General features: G+C 34.1%; 1 protein-coding gene across 1 annotated transcript; it reads right to left on the bottom strand.

Annotated features, from left to right (window-relative positions):
- Nucleotides 1–7,439: 7,439 nt before the first annotated feature.
- Nucleotides 7,440–10,367, bottom strand: LOC145009093 (phospholipase A1 PLIP2, chloroplastic-like). Its single transcript, XM_078967758.1, has 3 exons — nt 9,472–10,367; nt 8,239–9,264; nt 7,440–8,144 (listed from the first exon to the last, which is right to left on the bottom strand). Exons 1-3 carry the CDS (start codon nt 10,090–10,092, stop codon nt 7,593–7,595), a joined length of 2,199 nt encoding a protein of 732 aa, XP_078823884.1. The 5' UTR covers nt 10,093–10,367; the 3' UTR covers nt 7,440–7,592.
- Between the last annotated feature and the right edge of the window lie 4,209 nt (nt 10,368–14,576).

Below are 14,576 nucleotides of genomic sequence, written 5' to 3'. Positions count from 1 at the left end.
ACGGGAAAACTCGATGTGTTCCCAATACATAGAATTACATGTCTTATTTATTGTTATACCGATATGACGATTGTTTCCGATAATTCCAGGTGACATTGGATTAATTATGGGTTGTGAGTCGTTATAATCACGCATTAACGAAAATGACTAGTTTATAACTACCAATTACAAATGATCCTTTTGGCGTCGTCCGTAAGACTCACTTAATCCACCCACCCTGACTTCTCATAGCCCCACAACCGAGGAGAAAAGAGAGTACGAAGCCCTCGTTATTTCCATTAGTCGTTCAAGGCTATCATGAATGCGAAAAGCACTTGGCCCGACTCGCATTTGACTTCTCGACTTTGCTAGCAGTACTAATGGACCCTTGGGGCCCAACAGCACAATAAAGCTATTGAAAGTCCTTTTACATGGAATTAGGTCATAGAAGCCCAATAACATGTAAGCGCGTTCCCTTCGGGCCTAAAGATCATGTCATTGGGCTAGCTAGGCCCAACAAGCACGATTTGAAACTTTCAAGTCCAAAGATTGTGTATTGACTTCTCGAAAATTTCGCGTTTTTATTGAAGTACTAATGTTTGTTGATTTTTGTTTTGTAATTGATTCGAGACCGAATCAAATCGTTTGGTAACGATATTCGTGTTGAAGGTGTATTTGCAATTACGTTTCTCCGGTAGTCGTAGTGCTCGTATTTCATCTAATGGGATTTATTTGTTTATAAGTAAAAGTTTACCTTTTTGTGACCCTACTTGGATAAAATATACACTTTTAACCCTTTATATAAAAGAATTTCCATTTTAGTCGCTAACCATTTTTCTTGACACTTTAGCATCAAAACTTATTGAAAAAGACATTTTCAGCCATGATTTACTTAATAAACAGCTTAAGTCCTTCAAAATGAGGTTTTCTCAGTTGGAACCCCCATTTTTCGCAATCTTTACAATTTTGGCCCAAAATGGAAATTTTTTGCATTTTTGATCCCTTTTGAATTTTAAAAGCATTTTTTACCTTCAAAATAGTTTCAATACACTTGTAGTCCCTGTTTTACGGAAACTTGCATTTTCAGCTCCTATATTTCGAAAATTTCGCAATTTGGGCTTATTGGGCCGAAAAGCCCATTTTTAGCCCATTATGTTTAAAATTCACATTTTAATCCCCTCCAAAGTGTTTTTATTTAGAAAAATTATCTTAAAACTTTTTTGGACTTGTTTCAACCTCCATAAATTATCTTTTGTCGTTTTGGGCCCCTTAGTTTTGTATTTTTGACATTTTGAGTCCAAAAATGGGTTTTAAGTCCAAAAATGTTCATTTTAGCCAACTAAACTCTTTTTCTAGACTTGATTAGTGTGAAATGGTATTAGTTATACTTATTTCATTCCTCATATTGTAGTTCTCGGTTTTTAGGTTCTTTTGGCTAACATAAACATCACAAATCACATAAAATCATATATATAAGCATAAAAATCACACAAGCCATACATTCACTCATAGATCTACACATTTGCTTGTATTTTCCCCCACAAAAACTTATAAAAACCGAAAAATAAGGGGGTATGAAGCTCACCTTGGGTGTGGTTTCGGTTTTGGAAGAAAAATGAGAAGAAAATTCAGCCTTAGCAACACTCCTTGGAAGATCTCGAACTTAGATGCTTCTAAGGTGCTAAATCATAAGTTTGAATGGATTAAGAGGTGATTCTTGAATGGAATGAAATAACTAGCTTATGGATCTAACATCAACTTACCTTAGATGATGTGTTTGTGGGAAAAATATCCTTGAAGCTTCTTAATTTTCGAACACTTGGAGAGGAGTGGAGAGAGTTTATTTTGAGAGAGTTGAGTGAAGTGTGTGTGTATGTTTGTGTGTGTGTTTTGGGTTCGGCCGAGAGAAGAAAAAAGAGAGGAGGAGAGAGTGGTGATGGGATTACTGCATGGAGATATGAGACCTTAGCATGGGAATCCAAGAGATAATGGTGAGGTGGCTACCAAAAGTCAACCCTTCTTCCCTTGGGTTTGTAGTTTGGGCCGAGAGAGAGGAGAAAAGAGAAACAAATTTTGGGCTTTTTGCCCTTAAGCCCACCTTATAGATAATTTAGATGATGTTTGGCTCAATTAAATCAAAGTATAATTTTTATGACCTATTAGGGCTAAATTAGGTTAATTATGGCTCGAAATGGTTCATATAATTAATTTATTTCATTCTAGGCCCAATATGGCCCAAAAGATCGAAATAATTGGAAGTCGGTCCAATTAGAGACCATTTAAGAGTTCTAAGCCGAAGATGGTCAAACTGGAAGCTTATTGGTCCATTGGGCCCAAAAAGGAAGTCCTAGTCCAAAGTGGACTTAAACAAGGACTTCTAGGGTTTCAAATTGCTTATTGACTACTTAAAATGCTTGCATGGGGTGTTTGTTTGAAATTTTATCATCATAGAGTATGCATCATACATGCTCTTGAGTCTTTGATTCATAATTTGGCTTAATTGTTGTAATCTACAAGGCACAAAAATTTCTAGTTGTGACATGAAAGATTCATTCTTGGAAAATGAAAATGAATCAGAAGGTTTTGGGAGAACATTTGAAAACCTGGAGTTTGATGAAGAGGAAACTGATTTCCCGGATCATATGCTAATGATGATGAAATAGTTTAAGATTTTGAATACAAAGCTCAATTCAATTATTGAATCTCAAGCTGACATTGGGGAGGTCATGTTGTGTCAAGTCTGGAAGTTGATGGCATGTTGTCATTGCTTGAAGGGAGGCTGACAACCAAAGTTTTTGGAATGATTCAAGCTTCCGAGTCCCGATTAATGGAAAAGATTGATCTTTCTGATAAAAACAATGAGTCACGGGTAAAGTCACAGAAGTCTGATTTTTCATCAAACTTACAAGATTTGAAGATGGTGGCAAAAGAAAGACATGTGCTCTTTGTTCAAGATGTTAAGAAGGTGCGAGAAGACGTAAATTTCAAAATTCAGGAATTACGTGAAGATATGGAGAAGGAAATTTCGGTTGTTTGTACTGAATTCGAATCCATCAACAAGAAGGTGGATATTATCTGTGAAGCTGTTACAAAGTTTGCAAAGCTCTATGAAAGCCTGAGTCCACAAATTACTCAGCTTTCAACAACTGACAATAAAAATTTCATGGAAGTATTCTCACTTCTAAAAGAGCTCAAAAGTCTATCTTCCAAGCCTGCTTCGTCCATACTATCTTCGGAAGATTTAATCCAAAAATTTTCCAAGTTTGAAGAATTACTTGTCCAACAACTGGCTCGTTTATCCCGCATCTCCAGTCTTCTTCCAACTACGTATGCCCCACCTGCTTGCATAAGGGTGCAAGGGGGAGAAAAAATCATGGCAGGAATGAAGACAGGAGGAGATTCGAAGGTGGTGGGGAAAGTGATTTCAATGAATATTCCATCATCAAAACCAGTCATTGCAATAGTTAGTCCAATCACTTCAACCGTTGTCACCACTATGCCATTCAGAAAACCAAAAGGAATTGTGATTGGTAAAACTACTGAGGTTGGAGGGAGTGGTTCCAAACAGAAAGAAAATATTGATATATCTGGTGAGAAATCAAAGGGAAAAGAAATACTGATTGAAAAGTCTAAGGAGGAGAAGAAGGCAGAAGCAGAAGCAGAAGCAGAAGCAGAGGTTGAGAAAATGAGAATGATACAAAGTATCATGACTCAAAGAGCAAGTGACCCTCCTGATTTGAACAAGGGTGATCCTTCGAAGCACTATAACTATGAAACGATTGAAGCCAAAGTTGGTTTTAATCACATGTACGCGTTTGAGAAAAAGCCCAAACAAAGCTACATTGTTACAAACACAGATTCAAACCAGTTGGATTTCCCCATCAATGAAATGATGTTCATTATGCCACAATTCAAGGATGAGAGCAAATTTAAAAAAAAGTTGAAGAAACACACTTGAAGATCAGATTTCATGTTGTTCTTGCTAAGCCAGCTGAAGAAGTGTGGTTATTAACGAATCAAGAAGGTGATTAACATAAAGAAGGATGTGATCTTCGAAGACACAGTCCAAAATATTAAGTATGTGGTGGTGAGGGCAGATGGAAAAGTATGTGAATTCACTGTGGCTGACTTTCCATTGATGAACTTGTATGATCTTATACAAGTTGCATTAATTCTGAAGGAAAGGTCGTTTTCGTATTTGCAAAATACTGAGCCAGATGAATTTAAGACTGGAGTGACTCACATCAAAATCTTTATTGAAAATTATTACGAATGTCTTGCAATGACTGATGTGGAGTTGGCTACTACAAAGGGTTTAGAAATAAAAGCTCCCATGAATCCTACAAAGACTCAAACAAAACTTAAAAGGTATGATGATGGAGAAATCTGCTTGAAACCCTTTGGGTTAGTGTTTTCTGGGAAGGATAAGTCGGGAAGGTCGAAGAAATTTTTGTTTCAAGCAGCTGAGGTGGAAAGATATTCAACTTCGCAATATACGAACTTAGTTGTTCGTATGAACCACTGCAAGAAGAATAATGAAGGTGATAAGAAGGAACTGAAGAAAATTATTAACTGGTATACGGAGATTCGAAGGGTCATGCTTTACTCTATTCAGATTCTTACCAATTGAACACTTCGACTTTGATTCCAAAGGGGGAGATTGTAAGGGTGAATTTTGTTGTAATTAGTCGAAGTATTTTGTGTCTACGTATGCTCTATTCTTCGTTCCTTATGTAATGTATTTTTCTAAGGCATTGTATTCGAAGCTTAATGCTTAGTCCTTAGAATATTTTTTGTACGCTTTTCTCTCTAATAAATAGGAGTGTTTACTAGAGTTAGAAAGAACTTTAACAGAACTTGTATTTTGTACTTAGTAAAAACTTGAGAAGCGTAATAGAGCTGAACCAGAAATCATATTTACATCGGTGTTCAAATCTCGCATACTTCTTTTTGATCATTTGAAACTCTGATTAATTTCATACTCGATTCCATGTTTCATCAAACTCACCAACATTATATATGTTGACCGTTTTCAAAATAACTTGTATTCTCAGGTAACCGTTAAGCAGAAGAATCTTCAAGTGTGTGGATTTATTTTGTGTAATGTCAAACATCATACAATTATTAACATTTTGGAATATGTAATCTAAGACAATGTACTTGATGTGAACAATATCAGTTGTATTATGTAATGTTTGATGGTGATCGTGTTATGTTTCATGTATATTCATTGTGATGATAATTCAATTTATAGTCACCCGAGCCCTCGGACGTTTCCGTTGTTCGGTTCGAGGGTGTGACAGTGTTGTGTGATATGTGTTGCAGGTACTTTACAGGATCGCGGGAAGCCGTCGGCTTGATTGTACACATCGATTTCGAGACCATGTGGATTCTGGGATAGTGATATTTTTATGTGGATTTGTGTTGATACTTGAACAATTATGTTTTTGACAAAAACATTATGAGTTTTTATGTGTTTTGAAAATGAAAATTTTGGTTTGAAAATTTACGTTGTTACACCCAGTCACTCATAAACAACATCATACAAAATAACAATTAGACCCGGATGGTCATCACAAATACAACTATTCTACCACATAGGTAAGAATAATTAATGAGACTCACCTGATACCGATGATGTATAAATCTCGCATCTACACTTCCGGAACTAGACTCCGCCTAATAACACCATAATTAACTGTAATTAATAATTAAGGTCCATTACTCAATTAACGAGTCCAAATCCCACAGCTAAACCCCCTCAAGAGCAAAAGACCATTTTGCCCCTCCCATGGTCCAAAACCCTAAATCTCTTCCTACGTGAGGCGTACTCGAGAATTAGGCGTGATCAGGGTCTCACCTGGCTATGTTGAGCATAGCCAGTAGTACCGGGGGGAGTGGGGTGTTGGTCGCTTTCTATTTTCTAGAAAAGTATTAAAATAAAGAGTTTTATACGGAAATGTCATATTATCTTGAGAAAACTTTTGATAAAGCTGTAAAAGTTTTTTTTTTAATAGAAAAATCTCGTTATTTTAAGAAAATCATATAATTTGTAATTTCTTGTTAAAATATAAAAGATGTTTTTTTTTTTGTTAATTTGTGTAAAATGTTAAATAATCAAGAATTTATCATTAAAAAAAACTTTTAGGACTTTATTAAAACTTTTTTTAAAATAATAAGATTTTTTTATATAAAACCTTTAAAATAAATTTAAAAAATATAAATATTAAATGAAAAAAAAGTCATTTCATTTCGGAAAAAGGAAAATTCCACAATCAAACCATGCCAAAATAACTATTTTCCCAAGCTGGATTTTTTTGAACGGTACCAATAAAAAACAACAAACCACATGGACATTTTAAAAGTTTTCTCTAAAAATGCAACGAATTGATATATACTAAAATTAGTAGGGCGAAAATGAGAGCATATGTTGTAAGTTCCTAGAATTTATTATTTAAATGAAACTTGATGTTTTAAATAAAGATTGTAAAATGCATATATTTCCTAGGCCGATAAGTTTAGATGAGCTGTATAGATTTCTACACATGGATTGTTTGTTGTTCTTTTTTTATTTTTCTTCCCTAATGTGGTTTCCTCTTTCCTGTATATTATCTTGGGACAATTCACTCAACTCTCATCTTTGCCGTTTGCATGGTCCTACATCTACCAGTACCAGACACATTGTGGATATACACCAATTGGCGGATAGATATTTGCCTACAAGGCTACAACTCTACAAGTTACAATACAAACCTACAACCAAGAGAAGCCTTTTAAGAGTCAAAACTCCGTCAATTGTACAACTTGTTTATCTACGTATTATTCCAAAATATTATTTTTATAACCATAAAAGTAACTTATTTTTATCTTATGAATACTTATATTCCTAGATAACTATCAACTACCTTATAAGCACTTATATTCGTAGTTTTTTTTTTTTTTTAATATAATCTAGTTTTAGATTAAAAACCAACTTATATCCGGTTTTATAAGCAAAGGTGACCACTTCTAACCCAAGTGGGTCCATAATTGGCCCCAAATGACTCATGAATCGGCTGATTTGAGCAACTAACATATGCCAAGCCAAGAAAGATAGATGGATGGCTTGTTGGAATGAATCAAAGGGGTCCGGACTATGACCTCTATTTTGTCACCTTTGTCCACCTTAACTATCTATCACCTTTCGTTTATAACTCCAGAAAACTCCAATCCACTAGTCATACCCTCCCGTTTAACACGATTCCTAAATTTCAACATCTCCTAACTCTGTTTCTTGCACCTACGCAACATATACTCATCATATACATAATATATATTTCCTTCCCACAAGTCCTTATTCTTATACCACTTCCGTATAAGCAAAAACACCCACTTTTAGCTTCCAAGAAATAAAAATTAAAACATAATAATAATAAAATACACACCGCACAAACAAATAACAAAGGTAAAATACCAACATATTGAGGGATCTAAAATGACTGACTATATTTACTTTCTTTTTTGTGATCGACACTTTCCCATATGATATGTGCATATCCATATCCATATCAAACAATAAATGAATCATCTTTCTTCTAACAATTATTACTTACTTAAATGGATAAATGGATGGATCATCCTAGCCTAATGGCATTACTTGCCTCCACAAGCAACAATCTTGCAGGAAGCAACAGTATGACAATCAAGTTCATATGTTGAGAAGCAATCAGACTCGTAAACCTTTTCAAAGCCTCCCTTCCCAGGAGGTTAGACTTGGTGGCCTGATTTTGACCATGACCATCTGGCACCATATCACTACCGCCACGTGGAACCACCAGGGGCCACCAAGCACGCCGCCTCTGCTCCCTCCTAACTTTTCTTACACGTTTAAGCTCTTGACGTATGACACTCTGAACCGACACCAAATACGAAACCATGTCATGGTCTCTCTGAATTGCCCCTTCCGACCCGTAAGCAGCTCGATCACTCAAGATCTCCAACGGGTGGGGCGTATTCAAGAACACCGTTCGGGCAGCCCTCATTTGCTTCTCTGCCTCCAAAACATTCACATCATCAGATCTCAAAATGTACAGACCGCTGCCCGAAGGTAGAAGGTCATGACTCGGTGAAAGTTTCGCATCTGGCTGCAGAATCAAAAACTCCCCCATCGGTGCATACAATAAATTCTGCCAAAAAAAAAAATCACATCATGCCTTTGTTAACAACCACAAAAAGCGGAGAGGAAAGCCAAATAGAGATTTGCTTTTTCAGTTTTTCTACCTGGTTATTGAGGCAGGGGTGATTCCGGAAATTCCCGTTGACCGCTTTGAGAAGCTCGGCTACGCGAGTCGGATATTTGCAAGAGAAAGCGCGGGGTACAATGTCGCGATGCAGAGTGATTGCTTGGAGATGACTTTTTGGTAATCCAAGTTTATGAAGAAGACGATCTCCTCCACACATAACTGAAGGTGCTCCAAATGTTATAACAGGAAGTAATGAAGAACGAGGGACTTGGTTTCTTATCAACAACATCAGATTCACGAGTAAAGATAAGCTTCCACCAAGTGAATGCCCTGTGAAACGAAACTTTGCATTATCACCATGGCGTTGAAGGTGATCATGGACTTCGGGGAGCATTTGCTCATAAATTCCCTTTGCAGCCTCGTAAATACCCCTATGGACAATTACATCCAGGGATTCGAATTCAATAGGTTCGAAAAGAAGATTAGCTTGCCATGATGCAAGTGATTCGGAGCCCTGGATCACAAAGTATCTTGTGTTGCTACCTTCATCATCATCATCATCACATATGAACCAATCACAAGGCGATGAATGCATAGAGCTCAGATCATCTGCAACAGCTTGTTTCACTTCTTCTTTAGCAGCAACTACAGCAGTTACTGAGTCTGTGGTTGCCATTAATGAAGCAACCTCTGCTTTCGTCATGCCAACATTGTCTGATTTATTATTGGTGAAAGGAATAAAGCTTCTTGTTTGAGAATGTAGGTAGGAAGCAGCAGAGGCAGCGATATGATAAGCTGTTGAAGCATTTATCAGATTTCCACCTGGATTCTCTTCTTTGTTTTCAACCTTGTTTTGTGTGTCTGTGGTTTGTTCTACTTCGTCGTCTTCTTCAACCATATCAGCTTTCGAGGTCTGATCTTCTTTCTTTTTGGCGTCATCTTCTCCTTCCTGAATCACCCCTTCTAAAGCCTTCTCTTTCTCGGCTTTTGCAGCCAACTGGGCTTTCTTTTCTAAGGATGAAGTAACAAAACGGAGTCTATAATGCTTTAGGAGATTCCCAGGCTGAAAAAAAAAACGATACAGATCAACCATCGAAACTATAACAAATAACCTACATTGCGGTAATTACTTATGAAAAAGGCGTAGATCTGAAAATCCTCTACAGTTTCTAAAGAATCGCCACAGAATTCCAACAAACAGGACCATCTACGTATATTTCTATAATAATGAAACAAAATGGAATAATGAGGATAGACACGAAATGGGTACCTTGATTTGAGGTATGGAGTAAGCTAAACTCCCCAAATAGGACATTTGAGAATACAACCGTGCTTCAGCAAGAGAAACCCTTCTAAGAAGTTTTGAAAACGAAGCCTTATCGAATTCGATTTGGGCGTCATCGTAATCATCAACGCTACATGCATCACACTCTTCTGCGTCATCTAAAGGAACCTCGTCTTGATGATCCAAAGGATTTCTACCTTCTCGATCTTCCTCTTCTATCACACCATCTTTCCTTTCATTCCAAATAGACCTCACATGGAGAATCTTCAACACCCAATTCTCGTTTTCCTTGTTACTCTCGCTTTCTTCCTTCGTTTCTTCGTTTCTATCAACAGAAACGGCGTCGTCGACGGCCAACGCATCGTACCGGTTTCGGTTACCGACAAACAAAGAAGGGAGAGGGAATTTCAAAGAAAAACCCCACGGCCCTGTCGTCCGAGGAGCAGAGGAACCTGACACTGAAGGTTTCTCCGATGAAATCGCACTTGCCGTCGTCCGGCTGACGGCGGAGGTAGTAATTTGAGTTGTGTTTTTACGAATCTCACCGGCTGCGGTGATCGGAGTCGTGATCCCAATAAACCCTGTCTTTAAATAGATACCATCCATCGTTGATCCTCTGGTTTCTTGGAGGAAAAAATTCAAACAAATGAGCTTATTATATACAAATCAAAGATGATTTTAATGGTAATATGGGTTGAATTTCTTCAATTGATAACGTCCCAGGCACAATTCCTTGAGGTTTGAGTCCGATTTCAAAGAGGGAAAAGGAAAATGGAAGAGATGTAAATGAGAGAGAGAGAAAGGGAGATCTGTTGCACGTTGTTGAGACTTGAGACGAAGCACGGAACCATAAAACATAAATAGGTCACCGAACGTCCCTCTGGCCCCTGGCTCCCTCTCTCTTTCCTCAAAGATTTTTGTTTAAATTTTTTAAATATCAGTATTTTTCCTTTTTGGTTTGATAGACCTGTTTATCGAACAACGTTACACGTCTTTATCGATATAAATAAAATGAATCAACGGTTTATTTACTTTTTTAATCGCCGGAAATAATCAATTTGCATTTAGTTTCTATAATTTTAATTTTCTAAAATTATACTGTTTGTGTCACATTTTAGTTTACCTAAAATACATCATCATAGTTGTAAATATCTGGATTTATACTTTTCATCTATCCATTTTTTAAATAGATAAATTTGCAGTAAAGTTTATGAAGTTTGCTTCTATTGACGTATAATTTTATTTATTTATTTATTTATTTATTTTTTTAAGATTAGAAAAACGGTACATACTTGTAAAAAAACCTTGTTTCCGGCTAATGCCGGTTTCAGATATTTTCTGGAAATTTAGAGGCTTATTTTGAAAATAACGATTAGAGATGTCTTTTTGTTAATAGGGTTAAATTTAAGGATTTTTTTTTGAAAAGAATATATATATATATATATATATATATATATATATATATATATATATATATATATATATATATATATATATATATATATAGGGTAAAGTGAATATACCTAACAACCGTATATAAGCTTAGGTACCTAACCACATTATACTACATTGTTTTGCATTATATTTCCATTGCAATCGTCAAAGGTTCTTAAACTTCAACCCTTAACTTGATTTACTTCCAAGATTTTCAGACATTCATCATTATATTCCTCCTACACCATTTGATTTCTAACGGTAGTATATGAAGCTCACCAGGGGGTCTCCGATAGAAAGATGTCATTTGAAGGAAAATAATGATGAAACTCCAAAGATTTTGGAAGCAATCAAGTTATGAGGTTGAATTTTAATAACTTTGGGTGATTACAATGCAAATATGATACAAAATTACGTAGTATGATGTGGTTAGGTACCTAAGCTTATATAAGGTTGTTAGGTATATTCACTTTACCCATATATATATATATATATATATATATATATATATATATATATATATATATATATATATATATATATATATATATATATATATATATAAGAATCAAATGAGAATACCTACAAGGTTGAGAAAGCGAGAACAGTTCTGAACCAATCAATAAATAATGACATATAGATAAACTTGTCTTTTAATTAAATGATATTTTCCTAAATTTTTGGGATTCTAATTGATTGTTACCAAAAATATAATTTTTTTTTTCATTTTCTTTATATCATTATTAAAAGAAAATAAGAGTTATCAATGATTTTATCTTGCTTTATGTGATTATTGTCCATAAATGAATAAATATCAAACTAAATATACAATCAATTAAAAATATATAATAGTTAACTAATTTTGTTATTTAATTTTGTCAAATAGTGTCATATTTATAACTGAAAATGTCATGATTGGATTTGTATTTGTATATTTTTTTTTATGAATGGATATCAAAAAATGTTTAAGAATTCATCATTTTGTTGCAAATGAATACGCCTTTTATTACAATCATAAATGAATACAACTCTAATCATACATGAATAAATTTACAAGAATACAAAAAAACATCTAAATTCCTATATTTTCAGTAGTTATATTCATATAAGATTATAATGTGAATCATAGATTAATTACTACAACATTGTTTTTTTTTCATATTTTCTTGCTGCTATCATAATTAGAAACATCAAGCTCTAAATTACACATGTTCAAAACATAAATCATTAAGATATGATATCATGTAATTATAATATACTTCTGTTCATTAATGTTTAACTACAAATGAGACATTTGACATTGTATTCATATAAGATTACAGCTGAAACTTTATCTAAAAAACATAGTTTTAATCATTTACAATTAATCGATCCATAATACTTATTCACATCTATTACCCTCCTTTTCTTTTTCCTTGTTCTTTTCAAATGAATCAATCAAACCCGTTTTTACCCTTCTTCTTCCTTCCTATCAAGTTACAGTCAAGAACAAATTTTGTTTTGTTCTCGTGATTTCCTGCAAACAAGAAATACAACCATTGGGATTATTGCTTCATCTTCTTCATATCAACTTCCAGCAAACAAAACACCAATCTAAATCTAGTAATATAAACCCATCGGTTTCTGTTGGAAAATCAAAGCCAAACACCCATCATTAAGCCCCATTGATTTACAGTCAAATTAAAAGTAAAAGAAAAAGAAGCGTTACCCGATGAACTGCCATTGTCGTGACCCATCGATTTATATTGATAGATCGTTGTTACTGCATGTTTCTTCGTCCCCTCGCACCTTGCTCTTCTTCTATCGAGCACCACGGCGAAAACCCTCACCGGAGCTGATGTTTCCGCTTGCCTTGGTCCATCGGGCCAAATGTTCTCCTCCCCTTCGCATATGCTACCGTAATAGAAGGAGAAGCAACCAAAAACTGCTTGAGCAACCCTTATTGCACCTACCGAGACCAATGATGATGGGAACAGATCTTCGTGGTGGGTTGTAGGTGATGCCCAAATCGATGATGGTGTGAGTTTTATGAAACCCTAAAAATAAGATGTGGAAATATATACCCAATAGATTAAAGGAAATATATGAACATGTGAGAAATTATAGGAGATAGTAAAGTTGAAATTCCTGTTATGTCCTTCTAACCATTTAAAAGTTACATTTTAATATCAATAGTTTAAGATTTTTTCATAAACCCCCCTTTCAATAATGACCTTACATTTAAGTATTTAAATGGTCCAGATTTGTTCTCGTGATCTCAACCTTTTTAGTGTTCTCATTTGATCCTACTCCTATATATATATATATATATATATATATATATATATATATATATATATATATATATATATATATATATATATATATATATATATATATATAGACTTAGATTATTATGTTCTAACTAATTATTGTGTGGAGTAGGAATGATTGTGAACCAATCATTTTAGTTCTTTTAAGAAATTGATTAATATATACTATCAAATTAAAAATAATTAAAGAATATCATCTAATTTAATTATAAGGGTATTTTAGCCAACTAACATAAATTAAAAAAAAGAAAATTCCATTTTTTTAGGGTTAATTAATTCTCTTGATTTAAAAATTTTGATTTTTTATTAATTAAATTTTAATTGTAACATAATTTTTAATTATACCTGATTTATTATATCAGAATGAAATTGTGTTAGAATGATATTCTAAAAAAGTGATAGGATACATATTTATGACAGAATACATATTTTGCTTAAATGAATTTCTTCAAGAAAAACAACATTCTTGAACCATTGGTTGAAAAATAATAATATCCTTATATATTCATAGACATTAGAATATAAATACGAATTCATACATATTCTTAAAGAATACTTAGTAATCGTATATATTTTAATAGAATTATCCATATTTTAACAGAATGTCATAAAAAAAAAAAAAAGTCGTAAAAAATAGCATTCCTAAATATATAATTCTTGAACGTACTTGATCATTTTCAAAGGTTCATTCTTACGAAAATGACATTCTATGAGAATAATATCAGGTAAGAATGATTTTTTTTTTTTGTACAAATACTATTCTATAAGAACTAGAAGGGGAACTCCGCGTTGCGGGGTCGGAAGCGACAATTCCTTTTGCTGTTTATTTTCTGTAAATGTTAATGGATCTAAATAGATAAGATCATTTTTCGCATCTGGTGCTTCTTACGAATATGGATAAAATCCAAAAGTATTCCATGTCATATACACAAAGTACCATAAGCGTAAGTCAATCTCTTTTTTAGGCTATCTAATAATGAATATAAATTATATAATACAAATTATATATGGATTTCATGATATTGTCTGCATTTTACCTTTTGACCCTTGTAGAAAAAAAACCAGTGGACACATGATGAGGCTGCTTCTATTGTAACTTGTATTTTTCTCTTGGCTGTTTTAGCCGTCGCATATTCTGTCGTTGCTCCTATTTTTTACCATCTAAAGAACCGAGTTTGAGTTGTCGTGGGGCCATCGCACATCCATCTACTTCTATCATGTTCATGCCAACTTCCACTTCAAAATTCTTGATCGCATCCACGCTACAAATTACAAAAAAAAAATGTATAAAATATAAAATATACAAAAACAAAAATAAATAAATAAAAAGCCATACCCGATTTT

Source organism: Lactuca saligna, chromosome 8 (genome assembly GCF_052625555.1).
Source record: "Lactuca saligna cultivar CGN05327 chromosome 8, ASM5262555v1, whole genome shotgun sequence".
In the NCBI taxonomy this organism is placed as follows: Eukaryota; Viridiplantae; Streptophyta; class Magnoliopsida; order Asterales; family Asteraceae; genus Lactuca; species Lactuca saligna.
Note: the sequence above shows the minus strand (reverse complement) of the source record. Positions and strands in the feature narration are given on the sequence as shown.

Coding starts and splice junctions, on each gene's coding strand:
- LOC145009093 (XM_078967758.1), bottom strand. CDS start 10,092: ATGGATGGTATCTATTTAAAGACAGGGTTTATTGGGATCACGACTCCG. Junction 9,265..9,471: donor ACTCCATACCTCAAATCAAG/GTACCCATTTCG, acceptor TTTTTTTTTCAG/CCTGGGAATCTCCTAAAGCA. Junction 8,145..8,238: donor ACCCCTGCCTCAATAACCAG/GTAGAAAAACTG, acceptor TTTTTTTGGCAG/AATTTATTGTATGCACCGAT.